Source organism: Sturnira hondurensis, unplaced genomic scaffold (assembly GCF_014824575.4).
Source record: "Sturnira hondurensis isolate 20B ecotype Veracruz unplaced genomic scaffold, ASM1482457v3 Scaffold0013381, whole genome shotgun sequence".
Classification (NCBI taxonomy): Eukaryota; Metazoa; Chordata; class Mammalia; order Chiroptera; family Phyllostomidae; genus Sturnira; species Sturnira hondurensis.
This window is the reverse complement of record NW_028086012.1, coordinates 104,990-120,590: the sequence shown is the minus strand read 5'-3', so window position 1 is coordinate 120,590 and position 15,601 is coordinate 104,990. Positions and strand designations below refer to the sequence as shown.

General features: G+C 38.4%; 1 protein-coding gene across 7 annotated transcripts in view; it reads left to right on the top strand.

Annotated features, from left to right (window-relative positions):
• The window catches only part of AGO3 (argonaute RISC catalytic component 3), a 104,104-nt gene extending 100,032 nt beyond the window's left edge, over positions 1-4,072 (top strand). For all 7 annotated transcript variants that reach the window (XM_037061434.1, XM_037061435.1, XM_037061439.1 and 4 more), the window contains one exon: positions 243-4,072. In XM_037061434.1, coding sequence (XP_036917329.1) covers positions 243-351 — 109 coding nt within the window. In that variant the 3' untranslated portion in view covers positions 352-4,072. The remainder of the gene's footprint in view (positions 1-242) is intronic.
• Positions 4,073-15,601: the final 11,529 nt, after the last annotated feature.

Here is a 15,601-nt window from a genome sequence, read left to right as displayed (position 1 = left end):
TAATTAAAGGGATATGTACCAACAAAATTATAGGATATCTTGGATTTACTTCTAAATAATCCTGGGCACATGAGAGAAGTAAAATTGGCCTGAGTTAATTACTGAAGCTGGGTGATAGACATGTAGGAAATAATTATACCTGCCTCTGTTTTTTTTTTTAATTTGGAAATTTTCTACAGTAATGTTTTTCAGAATTATGACATCAGATAGAGTTTGTGTGTTCATTGCCAATTCTCTTACAGTGCTGAAGGAAGTCACGTTTCAGGACAGAGCAATGGACGCGATCCACAAGCTCTTGCCAAGGCTGTACAGATTCACCAAGATACCTTACGCACAATGTACTTTGCTTAAAAAATCCGAGAGTATTCTCTGAGAGGAAGAACTGAAAGATGAATTGACACACAACGTGTGTTTCCATGGAGTCTGTTGAGTGGGGATGCCTCCAGCCATACAGAAACCAACACTGTGGGGACCAGGGTCTGATTTTTATGTTGATACAAGGAAGATTGTTTACTTCATCAAGGAACACAGCACCATTATGCAACACGAAACCAGCCAGCTGCTTCTCTGTGCGGGCTCCTGTGGGCAGTATCGCCATTGTTTTGTTCTCACTTTCTGTAGTCTGGCCCTTTTAATGCCTTTACCTCAAGTTGCTTGGCAGCACAACTATCTTTGCAAAAAAAGTAAAGAAAAGGTAAATGATGATTTTAAAAAACACACCTACATGAATAATCAGTGATTGTTCATAATTATGTGTGCAAAAAAATTAATGTGCATTCATGTATTCTTGTAAAAGTATCTGTGTATACTTTAAGTATATACATGTATACTTCATACACATATATATCTGGATCTACATTGATAAGAGATATATATGTTCTTTGTATATATTTTATAGTTCATTCCATTGGGAAATTCCTTTCCCTTTTATTGTCCTCTCACCACCACTTTTATTTCTCACTCTACCTCCCCTGCCTCATCACCTACATTTTTTTTCCTTAATGCTACCAGTGACATTCAAATGTCTGTGTATCTGATTCACTGAATACGAAGCATGGCAAAGTAGACTTTTGTTTTGCACACCCACTCCTCTCTTGTCTCATACACAATATTAAGTCCTCAGTTCTTGATATTGCTTTCTTAAGAAGCAGGGTTATTTTATGTGTGTGTGTGTGTTTGTGAGGGTCTGCGTCTGCCACCTCCTGCTCTGAATTTACATTTGCCACTTGTGCAAGGTGTGCATAAGCAGTAGCAACCTGTTTTTTCTTTAGTGAGTTTGTTAAAGCTGCTATAAATATAAAACCTTGTCAGAACTTATATCTCTTTCTCTCTGTAAGTGAAATGTATTCTAAAGCCTTCTGTTTCTATGGATTTTTTTAAGGGTAAATATTTTTAATGATTAGAACTCTGTAGGGTTGAGATCTCTGGAATTGGAGGGACAGAAAGTAGGAGTTGTTCGAGTTAACTTTTTTTTTTGCTAGTTTACTTGCTGCCTCTCATACCTTAATGTGATTTTCATATATATATTTTTATATATATGCGTGTATATATAAATATATATGTATGTATTTTGAAGTATAGCTTCCTTTTCTTTTATATTTATTAGAGTAGTGCTTTAATGATTATAGAAATGTATTGGCAACATCTTTTATAGAAATATAATCATGTTTATTTTAAGAACTGGTGGCCTGTTTTTGCTCCCTTCTCGTGCAATAAGCCGTTTGAGAGGAAAGCCGCGTCCGTCTGACACCCCTGCCCCAGGCGCCTCTGTGACTCGAAAAGAGCAGAGTGGCGCAGCCTTCATTTCAGAAGGAAAGTTTTTTTATTTTCAAATCTAAAGCAAGTCTGTCCTTGAATATTAAAGATGAAGTTGAACTTTGACTTCAGTGATCATGAGTAGATTAAAATTTAGAAGATATTTAAATTCTTTGAAAATAAATCATGTTTATGGAAGAATCATACTGGTTAGATGCCCATTTTCATTTATTAAAATGAATCGGGAAAATGTGATATTTTTTAAAATATTTTTTCCAGTTTACCACCGGTGTAACTTTCCTTTTAAAATTAGGGTTATGGTGACAAAGAAAGTTAGAACTTTGATTTTTTTAAATGCGTTAATCACTGAAATGTGGGGGAAAGTTATGCAAAATTTTGTTTGATGGATTTCACTTTAAGATATTGAAAAGTACTATAAAGCTGTCAAAACCAAGTTCACCAGTAACATTGGATTCAGGGGAACTTTGCACTTTGTAACTCACGAAAATTGCATCTTACTATTGTTTTGCACTGCTTCAGAGTATGACTACTACAGATTGTTTCCGGGGGTATTGTCGTTAACCTTTCCAAGTGTCATCTGTTCATGAAAATGAATGGGTTAGCTCTGTAGTTTCTCTCACCTGTAACCCACTCTTACTGCCAGTCACTGTATTTTGAGCCTAAAATCTGAGCCCATGTCCTCTCACAGTTTATGAAATCCAAAAGATTATGAAATCTTTTGTCCCTCTCTCAGAAAACTAAGAAAGTACTGTATTTTGTATGTTTATTATACTGAAGTGTCTGAAATGCAATTTACAACACTGTTTCAAAGCTCTTTACATGAGGTAATATTTGTATAGTACAGTATATACATTTTTTTTCTCCCAACCCTACCCCTTTCTCCTCCAAAAAATCCTATAAAGCATGTATTTTTTTTACATTGAAAATCCACTGAATATGGTAGTCGGTAACATGGGCAAGGGAAGAAAATTGTGTGTTCTAGATGGTAAAAACTTGTTTGCTGTGTGCGTGCTCAGTGTGAGTGAGATGTCTGCCTTTATCAGAGCGAGTTACGCAGGTGCACGTGGGAAACTTCAGGGCCCACTGAAGAACTGTAGATGCCCTTTCCCCATTGGTTGCTTTACCTCATTTTTTTTTCCAGTTATTTAGTGTCACATGCACTAGAGTGCAGCCCATAATTTAAATGTATTTGGAAGGACTTTTACAAAGGAAAAAAATATTTTTAAATATAAAGCTTTATTTACCTTTGAAGTGAGTTCTTTTTTAGGGTTTCTTACAGTTTCAATATTATTAGTTTAAGGTCGGTTAACTTGAAAGAGTATGTAGAGTATATTTCTATTTTGCTTACTAACGAATTAGTGTGTCACACTTACTTAGAAAAACATTGTACTTAGAATTTTAAGATAAAAGAGTAAGAGGCAAGTACTTTTTGAGTTTTGTTTTAATTATTATTGCACTTCTGGTGTAGAATCCTGATCATTTTGATTTTTTAAAAAGGTCATTCAGAATGTAATGGCCATGAAACTCGACAGCGATCTTTCTGTGCCGCCCTCGCTCACTAACTCTACAGTGAAGGCTAAGTTTTGGTCTGCCGTTGTCTGTGTTGTGCAGTTTCAGAGTGACTTTAAAATGTCAGTTCCAGCAACTGGTATAACTGATGTTCATGAAAAGAAGAGTTGGGAGTCTAATGTATATCCTGGATAGAAATGAGTCTGTGTAAAGTGCTGATACATGTTATTATATTATAGTCTCAAGTTACTGGCATTGAGGACCCTGCATTTATAATACTGTAGCTAGCTGCTGTGTTTATTTAAGTAGAGTTTGACCGTTACTGCACCAAACAATAAGGAGATGAGCAGGATTCAAGGCTAGTGTTAGAACCCCCTCTTTTTTTCCCTAAATAGTAATTAAGAACATGAAATACCAAGGTAATGAAGGGTGCTGCCATTTTAGTTTCAATTTAATACCAGGATAGTGTTTATTTGTTTTAGAAATATGGAGTTTTACTTTTAGCAGTTTTGAAAAAAGGTACCTCAGCCTCCTCAGTACTGGTTTTGGCATATTTTCATAGAAGTAAAGATGTCTTTTATTTCTTAATATTTTACCTTTTGCCCTGGCCAGGTAGCTCAGGTGGTTGGAGTGTTGTCCTGATGTACCAGGGCTGCACGTTTGATCCTCAGTGTGGCGTGCTCAGGAAACCCACCAGTGAGTGAGTGCGTGAATGCGTGGGACGGCCAGTCGGTGTTTCTCTCTCTTCCTTCCTCTCTCTCTCTCTCTCTCTCTCACTCTAAAAATCAATAAATAAAACTAAAATATATATATATATATATATTTTACCTTTAACAAGTTTCTCAGAAAAAAAATATTCTTCTATGGAAATCTTCCTGTTTGTAACCTGTTAATTTATTTCTCTTCCTAGAAGAGAGTCTGGAAGGAATTCTAGTAGGAAAGTGCTGGGTGTTTTAGAAGCACATGGTGAAGATTCATCTCCACCTTCTAGCATAGGGACTCCCAGCCTCCTGAAGTTCTATACTGGTATTCCCAACGAGGTTCTCTGATGGCCACTACTGCCTAATGTTTACTTACATATTTGTACTGAAATGGATTTTAGTATGATAGAGCTCATGACGGACTTGGTCATGACAGATTTCCAGTGTATCTGCGGAAATACAAGCTGACTTGCCATTCAGTGGGAATGGCTGGCAGAGGTTCTCGGTGTTTAAGAAAAAGGGGAACACTCAGAGTGCCAGTAATACATCTGAAGTAATTGGATGGATTATAGGCCAGGAAATAGAGACCCTTATTCAAGGAATTTGGTGGGTGTTTTCAGAGGCTTACCTGAATTTACCAGGAGTGGTGATTTTATGAAATGGACAAAGCCAGCCACTTGGTTTTAGCTACAGTATTTTGTAGTCTTGCTACTTCAAATTTGATAGTAATATTTTGGCAACAGGCTTAACTGACAGCTCTGCATAACTTTTATTCAGTATCATAAAACCTGATTTTAATATTTGCTTAACTCATCATTTTATATGTTCTCCTATTGAATACTTTTAAAGATGGGTTGCCCCCAACAGTAACCTGCTATTTAAATTACCTTTTATATCTTTGTTTTTCTCTATTCCTCCTTCAGTCTGTTTCTTGTTTTATAAAAAGCTTTTGCCTTTAAAAAAAATGTCTTTTATGAGTTATCAGTTAAGCCTCATTGGCCTGGCATCTTTATTTTGGCCTTTTTATCCCTATGTAGTTTTAATCCTTTTCATTCTTTTTGAGAATTCATGGATGTGTTATAGCTACAATGATAATCGTTGAGACACTTTATGTGAAGGAGGGCAGTGTAACTCTGACTTGGAGTCAGTCTTTATTTTCATTTCTCCCCCATTTGATCATATAAAGCACTTGGGTGATTCTGCAGGAGTCAAAAAATAAGCTAAGAAAACTTGGTAAAATCAGTACTACAGAAACATAAAAGTGAGAATTTTCTCCAAAAATTGTTTTTTTTTAAAAATTCCTCCTTATACGAAGAACATTCTTGATCAGTGGCAATGTTAGAAATGACACTTTTTAGTGAAACTTAAGCCGATTCCCAGGAGGAGCAAAATCTCCCCCTTTACTCCTCCTTCCTTTCCCTTCTCTTTTCCCTCCCCCCCCCCATATATATATGAGAAAATATTTAGACTTTTTTCTACTTTTAAAAATGGTACATTTCAGTTTATAATTTCCCATGTCAGTCAAAATAATTTATTTTAACTAAAATACAATGTCAAGGCTTGTACTAATATTATCCACTACTAGTTGGATTTTATTTGTCTTTACCCATCGAAGAGAGTGCTCTAGGTTTTTACATTGTTGATTGAGCCTCAAGAATCTTTTGCTTTTAAAGTATGGAAGTTAAAGGTTCTAATTCAGATCAAAGATAGATAATAAATTTAATATGGATGATTGCGATTTATCAGTGAGAAATCGGTTGAAGGGTCAGGTGATGAATAGTGTTACAGAATGAAGATTCCATCCAGTCACGTATCCAGCCATTGGTCTCATTTCTTTTTGAAATTGATGTCCCAGGTAACCGACATTGAGTGCATCTAGGGTCTCGGTAAAGAAAGGGTACTCCTTGGGTTGGTCTCTGAGTTAAACTTTTAAATCACTTCTGTGAAGCAAAGAGGTTCTTAGAAAGTGCCTTTTCAGAAGCTGGTGCTAAAGATTTTTATTTTTCAAATAGCATGAGGCTAAAACTTTAAAAAATAAATTATTCTAGAACTCCAAGAATATGACAGTTTCATATAAATAATGTTGTTTTCCTGAATCTGGTCCAAGGGAGTGAAATAAAGCTTTTATTCAGTAAAGTATCGAGGTAGATGCTCACCAAATATATTTTGTAAGCTTGAAAACAAAATTTTTAACGCTTTCAGTTCTCAGCTGTGTTGAAGCTAATCTCGAAGGCACATAAAACAGCAAATTTGCTTTAACTTTTTAACAAGAGTATGGGTGAAGTAGTAGGTGCCCAGAGGAAAAGGAATTATATGTCGTAGGCTACCTGTCCTTTTTGTCCCCCAGTGCAGACTGGCCCTTTTATAAATACCTATTGGCCACCTTTTCTAAATAGTTTTTTTAAAAGGCCGCTTGCAAAGGAGGAGCCGAGTCATTGTGGAGATGAGTTTAAGAGAATGATTATGTCTCTGTATTTAGGGAAGTTTTCTTTTTTAGGAACCAAAAAATATTTTCAATTATTCTTTTTTTCTGGCATGGGGGAACTATGCAAAATGATGACAACAGGTCTAAAAGGCTGTGATCAGCTCATTAGATACAGAACATGCAAAACTGGGCTTTGGAGGAAGTAAGCAAAAGGAAGGGTAATAGCAGGACCATTCGTACTTATTAGAAATTTCATTTTCTACAGAAAGCAATTTCCCCCCGGGCTAGGAAACCGTAAATAGCAGTAAGTGATCACCTAACCATTTCTTGCTTGTGAATTTGGCGAGCATTCTTCGAAAAAAGAGTAGACTAAAAACAAAAAAACACCACACCTCAGTAACCTTCTATGCTGCATTATGTAATAATGATAGTAAAATTATATTGTTTGTTTGGAGTGTACTATGTCTGTTCGCAAATGTCAATGCACATTAAACTTTTTCATTTTTATAATGTCTTAATAGCAGTTACGAGTTTATTTTTTAATATTAGTTTTTCTATTGTGATGTTTATATTTATTGGCAATTTGTGTGCAACTTTTATATTTTGCTTAGATGCTGGTTTTAAGGTATTTTATTTTTATAGATATTTCTAGTTTTTCCTCTTTCTTTGTAATATTAGCAAAGATTAAGGTGGAATATTAATACACCATCCAAAACTAGTAATTCTATAAAGTCTAGAATTTGGATTTTTACCAATAAACCATTAACACTATTTTAACACTTAGAATATTTAATGTTGTTTATATAGTGGGCATTAAAAACAGTCTTTAGACAGATTTCTAAATGTGGAGGAGAGGTGGGTCTTTTCTAGTGTAGATTTCTTTCCCGTAAGTAGCAAACTAACAGATTGGATTTACTTGACCTGATCTGCTGTTTGGGGGCAACTTGTCAAATAAATGAGTGTTACATTTCTTTTTAACTTCAGCTGCTTTGGAACTGCTTAAATGGTTGTATCTTCCAGCATTAGGATTATGATACCATTTTTATAGGCCTGGAAAACAAATAGCAAACAATCCAGAAATCACTGATAATTGACTTTGAAATGGGATTTCCCCCCTCCCATAATGACATTATATGGAAGATTTGTTACCCTGATCTTTTCCCTAACATGCTTTAAAGTTGATTCAACCCTAAGCATCAGTGAAGAAACAGAGTTTAAGTGACTAGGGGAGCTAAGGATAAAGACTGATTAATATATTATTTCAGTTAATTAAAAATTTAACAAAGTGCCCTGGCTGGTGTGGCTCAGTGGATGGAAGCACTGGCCTGTGAACCAAAAGGTCACCAGTTCGATTCCCAGTCAGGGCACATGCCTGGGTTGCTGGCCAGTTGGGGTGTGCAAGAGGCAACCAGTCCATGTTTCTCGAGCACATTAGTGTTTCTCTCCCTCTCTGTTTCCCTCCCTTCCCCTCTCTAAAAATAAATAAATAAAAATATTTAATTAAAAAAACTAAAAGTTAACAAAGTAATAATAATTGATGCATGTGAATTAATTGAAAGGAGTGAAAACATTATTACATATTTAATTTCAAGCATATATGGTCACTCCACTTTCGTAGTGAACAGATCAAGCTTATTTATTATATTGGCCACTAGCTTTTTATAAAGATACATGAAAAAAAAAAGTTAAGCAGGTAAAATATTTCCACTGTATTTTTACACTGTGAATTTGCTTGGTAAGCCTTTTTTTTTTTTTCTTTCATTAAGAGATCAGAAGATAGCTCAGTGGATTGAGCACAGGCCTGCGAACCAGAGGATCGCGGTTTGATTCCCAGTCAGGGCACATGCCTGGGTTGCAGGCTGGTTCCTGCAGGCCAACTCCCAGCAGGGGACGCACAAAAGGCAACCATACATTGATGTTTCTCTCCCTCTCTCCTTCCCCTCTAAAGATACATAAATAAATAAAATCTTTAAAAAAAATTTTTAAAAAAGAGATCAGAAGTTAAATACTACCCCATCCTCAGAGTTTTAAATTCTAAATTGTCAGGGCTCAGTGCCTGGCATTTTGCTGTATTATCATCTATTCTTCCACCGAGAAAGTTTCAAGTATTTGGGAAAATGTTATTTTTACATTATGTAAAATTTTGCAACTTAAAGTGAGTCAGCATGAGATTTCATGTGCGCATTAGCCATCTTGATTCTTTTTGCATTGTTGCCAGTTACAGTAGTTTTACACAGTGATCAGGGCTGCTTCCTTCACTGGTCTGTCCAGTACAGTGGGAGATTGGTGCTCTGATTATGGCAACTTGTTGCTACTAAATAAAAGTTAAATATGTTTCAAGCAGTCAGATATGTTTTTGTTACACATATATGCCCCCCCATCTTAAGGATATTGACTGTGTTTATAACTTCAATAGTTTTATTATGTTTCAGCGATGTCCTAGGATGACAAGCATATAATTGTAGACCAACATTTTTAAAGCAGTCTTGAGTAGAAATAGTCCTCTATTTTTCCTTCTGAAAGCTCATAGGAACCTGACACCTAGAGCTTATTTTGCTCTTTTGACTGTTTGCCCCGTAAGTCAAGGTGCCTGGCCTTGGGACTGAGCTCCTGTGGCGGACTGCGGGGTGACGCGCTCACATTGGTCCTCCGCCTTCTCAGAAGGAGGTGTTTGTGCATCACTGATAGTTCGTCCCCAAAGAGAACTGTCAGGAATGGTCCTCCGTGAGTACAAAACAGGTGGGAGGGACGGTCGTTGGAACTTTGCTTTTTTTTTTTTTTTCACTTTTTTCCCATGCAAATGACGTTTTTGTTTTATTATAGATGTGCATACAGTCAATTTTTGTTTTAAATTTAAATTTAAGAGGCTGTTCCACAGAGGAAGATTACTCTGGTATTTAATGCCTAATTTTTCCATCTTTATTTACTTTGTAGCTTTAGTTAGAAGGACAAACAAATTTCTTAATTTGGCCCTTTAATATTATTTTCAGCGCAAATGAAGGAAAGACTCTTTCTACAAAGATGTGGTGGTTGTGACTATCTTTATTGTAAGAACCTATGAAAACAGGAGGTCTTCGTAAAGAAATAAAATAGTGGGCCCTGGCTAATGTAGCTCAGATTGAGCACAGGCCTGCGAACCAAAGGGTCACCAGTTTGATTCCCAGGCAGGGCACATGCCTGGGTTGCAGGCCAGGTCCTCCAGTGGGAGTTGCATGAGAGGTAACCACACACTGATGTTTCTCTTCCTCTCTTTCTTCCTCCCTTCTCCTCTCTCTAAAAATAAATAAGTAAAATCTTAGAAAAGAAGAGAAGTAAACTAGTTGGATTGTGAGTGTATGTAGTGAGGAGGGAAATGGGGAAAAGGTTCCTCGGCTAGGATCCTTGAATAGAAACGTTACAATTCATATTTTTCTAGTTCTCACAGCCACATTGTAAAGGGTATTTGAGAAGAGACCTAAGTTGTCCCACCACTAAAGCTGCGTCTGTTCTTATTAAATCAGAGAAGTCTTGGAAGTCGCTTCTGAGTTATAACAAAGAAATTAAACCAAGTATTTATCCTTAAATGGACGTTACTGTCAACATGGCATTTCCAGCCTGTCCCTTTAAGAGAATATACCGAGCAGGGCCTTTCCACATAAGGCAGTGTTTCCCGTAACAGAAATGTTTTTGGTGAAAGGTTTAGGGAAAACCCTGATAGGCCGTAATGAAGGAGGGATTTTGCCTCGTGTGCAGTCCAAACAGGTTAATGAATTCAGTTTGGTCCCAGGGAGCTTAACAAGAAGCTTTGGTTTGTGTTCGCAATAGACTTGGCTCTCCAGTGGTCATTAATTGCAAATAACTCCCAGTTTCACAGAAAATGATTGATCTCAGAATATTGATGATGGTCCTGCACTTGTGCATGAACACTTTCTCTCATTCAAAGCCAGGTATCGCAAGCACTCACTGAAATCTTTCATAGTTTGTCCATGTAAGATTCTTTTAAAGTTTTGCAAGAGATTTCTCATGTCTCACTTAGCCCAGGCTACAACCCCTTTCTCCTGCAAAAAAGAAAAAAGGGATTTAGAAGCAGTTTACATAGAATTCTACTAGGAGTAAATAATAATAAAGTCTTAATACTTAGGGAAAGAGGCTCACAGGCCACAAGTTACAGCTCAATTGGGAGACTGAGCGCTTTTTAATGTGCGGGTTCTGAAGTTTTTCCTTTGACACACCTTTCTCTTACTCACTTGCAGGCCATCCTGTTTTGTAAAGTAATCTGTTTACGCCATTTATGAATCGCGCAAGTCTCATCCCCCCCCCCACGCACACACAGTTAAAAATAAAGGAGGAAGGATCAAAGAAAAAGGGTGTAATGAGAATCCTTAGAATGTAACTTCCGTTAATGCAGATGGAAGGAAACCCTAACTTGGTGAAGTGGGACTGGAGACTGAAGTGTTAACGCTGCAGGTATGAAGTCCAACCGGAGAATTTTTTGCTAGCTTTAGAGTGATGGGGTTGACAGAAAATACATCTGAAATGGGATGTTGTAGCCAAGTGTTAAAAGAGAGTTGTTCTTGGGAGTACTGTTTCAGCCTTCTGCAACAGAGATCCTCATATTCTTAAGGAAAATATGGTTTCTGGTTTTAATGAATCAAACTGTGACTTAAACTTGAAAAGGTTTGTGATTTTTATTCTGACATGTTTTCTTAATATATGAAACTCATACTGAATGGACACTTAGACTATTCTTTCCTCTTAATTTACATATTGATTTGTTCTGACTTCAGCCAAATAGATGTGTCTTTCATACCCCTCTTGGTGTGTGCAAAATTCCGTAATAAAAAAAGTTTTAAGCTCATTTCCTAGTTAAACCTGAGCTGTAAAGAACAAAGCATTTCAAGGTCTTTTCAAATTGCAGGACCTTTTAAAAGATCACAACTGGATGAAGACTGTTAAGAACTTGTTGCCTTGGAGGATTGAGAAAGGGCTCCAGAATTTGAGGCAGAGACTTGGAGTTTAGTCAGAGCTCTGCCAGTAATTCGCTCTGTGTCAGTAGGCAACTTCCTAATCTCTCTGTGCCTAGATTCTCCTTGTAATATGGCAGTGGCAATACCGTCCCTCACCTACCTCGCAAAGCTGCTGTAAGGCCAGGATGTTTGTGTCCATTCTTGACTTTCTCCAAAGCGAAAAGTTGTTCAGGAGTTTCGAGCTAATACTGTATAATTTTGTTGTATGAAGGGTTTGTTCACAGTTAGCCTCTATGAAAGTAACTTTAATTACCATAGATCATTTCATTAAACAGGTATAAGAGAAACTTAGGACCCTGGCAGGTGTAGCTCAATGGGTTGAGCGCGGGCCTGTGAACCAGACGATCGCGGTTCGATTCCCAATCAGGGCACGTGCCTGGGTTGCAGGCCAGTTCCCAGTAGGGGACTCACAAGAGGCAACCATACATTGATACTTCTCTCCTTCTCTCCTTCCCTTCCCCTCTAAAGATAAATAAATAAAATTTAAAAAAAAAAAAAAAACTTAGGCCTTCTCCATGGTATGCTGTTCACTGACAAACAAACCCTGTTCTGTTTTCTCCCCTGCCAGATAATTCAGCACCCCGGCTGAATTTTCTTTGTAATAATCCTTGGCAAAAATATAACTACAAAAGCCAAGCTCCGTTTAGGGGTGCTGTGGCAGCTGCCATTATATTTTGAGGTGGATTCATGCGGTGAGACCATTAGATAATCTGATACTAACTTCGCTTTTTCCCTTCGGGCATTTTTGCTGCACGCTGGTACCAGAGGCTGTTGTACAACCTCAAAGTTATCCCTTTGTTTCTTGGCAGATTTTTGGTACCTCGTTTTGGAGTAGGGCCCTAGGTTTTAAGAAGGAAAGTGTGCTTATTTCACTCATCAATTTGCAGCATTCACCCTTGCTTTCCAATCACCATGTATCTGTAAAAGTTAAAATAGAGTGAAAGGGGTTTTTTTCTCATTTTAATTCAGTTTTCAACATCTGCAGGTGGTGTCGGGCAGCCTGTTAGTGGCTGACCCAGTTATCTTTGTGGATCGTTGGCAAAACCTTACATTTTCTGGACTTACCCATTTCCCCCAAGGGCGGGGCTCTTTTTTCTAGGAAATAACCAAGGGCCCATCACCAAAGGTCGTATAAGCAATTCCTTGTTGCAACAAACAAGTTTTGGATTGTTTTTCAGGAAAAAATAATGCATTTTAGGTACACAGGGTATGGATACATTGAACATTTGTTTCGTGTCTCATAGACGCTGGCCTCCCCTTGTCAGGGGCAGCTGGGCTCTGCCAGCTCGTCACTGAAGTAGATGCCGTCTGTCGTAGTTCTGTAGGGTAGTGAGAAGTGCAAGTGCTGGGGGTGAGAAGTTGAGAAGTTTCCTGTTTGAAAAATAAAGTCCACCTTGCTGAGTGAGACGGCTAAGAACATTGTTATATCAGGAATGCTTTTAAACAATTTTTGCTGTAAGCGGTAGCTTTAATGTTTCGCTTCAGTTATAGATAAACCCACAGAAATATTATTGTATCGTTCTTGTGGACTAGTTCATGGATGCATCCACAGACTGTGGGAAGCAGAGGGGGGGTGTGTATGTAAATATTTGATGTTTATAACACTGTGTACTCTATAAGTTTATATAGAGGAAAATAACATGTTTCTGTAGTGTTTGGGGGACTAAAGTTGTAAGGGAACCCTTCCAGTGTGGTCTGACCCCTCCGTCTAGAGAGCATCCGTACGACACACAGATGCGCACCCCTAACGCCTTGCTAGTGGCTCCCACTTTGGATAAGTGCTGCTTTTTTTAACCCCAAGTGGCGGACAAAGACACAACCCTCTTTTTCAAGAGGCTCTTCTGAAAAGTAACATGTAAATGCAGGGCCTGCGGGGGAGGGGGGGTGGCGCGGGTGGCACTTGCACGCACCCTGCAGGTGGACAAAGAAGAGCCTTTTAAATTTTACTTTTTAACCATCTTGACCGTGTGTGCCTATTTGTATTGCAGAAGTGAACTATTTGGGGGGGGGTCGATATCAGTATGTTCTGAAGCTGAATTGTCGCATAAAATCAAAGTAACTTGTTTTTCCATCTGCCTTTTCCACACTAACTGTTCTTGCCAAATATTTCTACTGATACCAGTTTTCAGCGTGGTAAAATGATGGGAGTCTCCAGCCTCCTTCCTCATCTTCCTTCCCCTGTCTTGCACCTGGCCTTATGTTTTTGGTTGGCTTCCCACAAGTGAGAACAGTTTTCTGTAGTAATTCAAGGTCTGTAGAATTTCAAATGCTTATAATCCTGCGTTTGTCAATGTTTGGTTATGCAGTAACATCAGTTAAAACAATAGAATGAGTCTGAGTTTGTATAGGACCAGATAAGATCTTGAATTACACTGAACTTGACCAGCACATTTTATTAAGAGGAAATACGGTGAGAGTGGGAGAAGTCTGTATGTATCATTTTCGTGATCACTGTATAATTAGAAACACCAAATGCTCGATCCTGTCACTGTGTACTTGGGGGCCAGGCGTTCGATTTGGTTGCCATTTTAATTTCTTGAAAACTATATGTAATTATGATGAGCAGAAGGAAAATAAAGTTTTTAAACAAAAGTTGGGTTGGTTTGTTTTTTTTTTTGGTATTTAAAGTTTGGCAGTAAATTTTCTACTTCCAGTTAGTTTATCATCCCAAAAATTACTACAAAAAACAGAGGGTTGAGATTGAGAAGCTTGAGGAAGCCTCTTTTTACACAGTTCAGTCACAGTATTTTGTTAAAGAAATTCTCATAATTCTTTCTGAGCCAAACTGTCACCATAATGTCCTGTGACAGAACCACTTCTGGTTTTTATTTTTATTTTATTGCCATTCTGCATATTGGAAAGGTTCTATGCTGTATTTGTTTTTGATCCTTGATTTTTAAAAACCATTAATGGTTTTAAAGTTGCTTAGCTTCAGTTTGATGTGTAGTTCTCCTTAATAATTGCAATAAAAAGAAAGGCTTTGCTTCAGACTTTCTGTTGTGTGACCATCATTCCAGCCCTTAGGGAAAGGAAACCAGCAGGATACAGGGGAAGGAATTCAGGTTTCAAGACACATGAAGTTCTGGACTCACACCTGCGTTGTGCGACACTCGACCAGTTCCTGATGCTTCTGAATCTCAGTGGCCCCTGCTGTGAGAAGGTACAGTAGGGCTGTTGGGACAGGAAATGAGATAATATATGGAAAGTACCTAATAACGCCGGGCATGTGGACAGAGCTCAGGTTTTAAAGAGGTTCGCCACCCCACTCCATGTTTCCTTAAATAGAAGAGATTGGATGGAGAGGAAAGAAATGGAGGCAAGAAGTGAAGCTGTGAAGGAATTTAAGAACAAATAGAAAAAAGCCCTGGCTGGTGTGGCTCTGTGGATTGAATGCTGGCTTGCGAACCAAAGGGTCGCTGGTTCAGTTCCCAGTCAGGACACATGCTGGGGTTGCAGGCCAGGTTCTCGGTGGGGGGCACATGAGAGGCCACCACACATTGATGTTTCTCTCCCTCTCTTCTCCCTCCCTTCCCCTCTGTCTAAAAATAAATAAGTAAAATATTAATTAAAAATTGTCAAAGAACAATTAGAAAAAAAGACTGAAATGAGCCCTTCACATTTCACAGGCCCAGAAGTGGACAGAGCAGCCCAGGTATAATAAGAAAACACTCAACTAAAGCTTCGGGAACCAGCTCTCAACGGTCACACCTGTGTATGGATTGTTTGCCTCTTGGTTGCTTGGTTGCCTCTTGGTTACTGTAGGTGTATCACCTCACTGTATAACTGAAGTTACTGGAAAAGATCTCACAAAAACCCAGACTTTGTCTTTCCTTGAAAATGAGGAGATTCCGCAACTTCACATTATTCCTCCCTTGTGGCTACTACCATCAGGGGAGACTCAGCAGTGTCGCCCCCTTTGGGTGGGGCAGGCTGTCCCCGCAGCCCCCAGCACTCTCTGCCTCACCGGCACTGGCATTTCTCCTGCCACCACTGGACTCAGAAAGTGTGAGGTGAAGCCTCACAAGAATGCCTTTGAGGATGGGCTCCTTACCGGGGCGGGGGGGGGGGGGACGTGGAGAACTAACTACTTTGAAGCAGTTCAGCCTAAATTATTAAAAACTTGTCCCTTCATAATTTCCCTTTACCCTATTTATGTTCTCCAGGACATCAGAGAATTAAGTCTA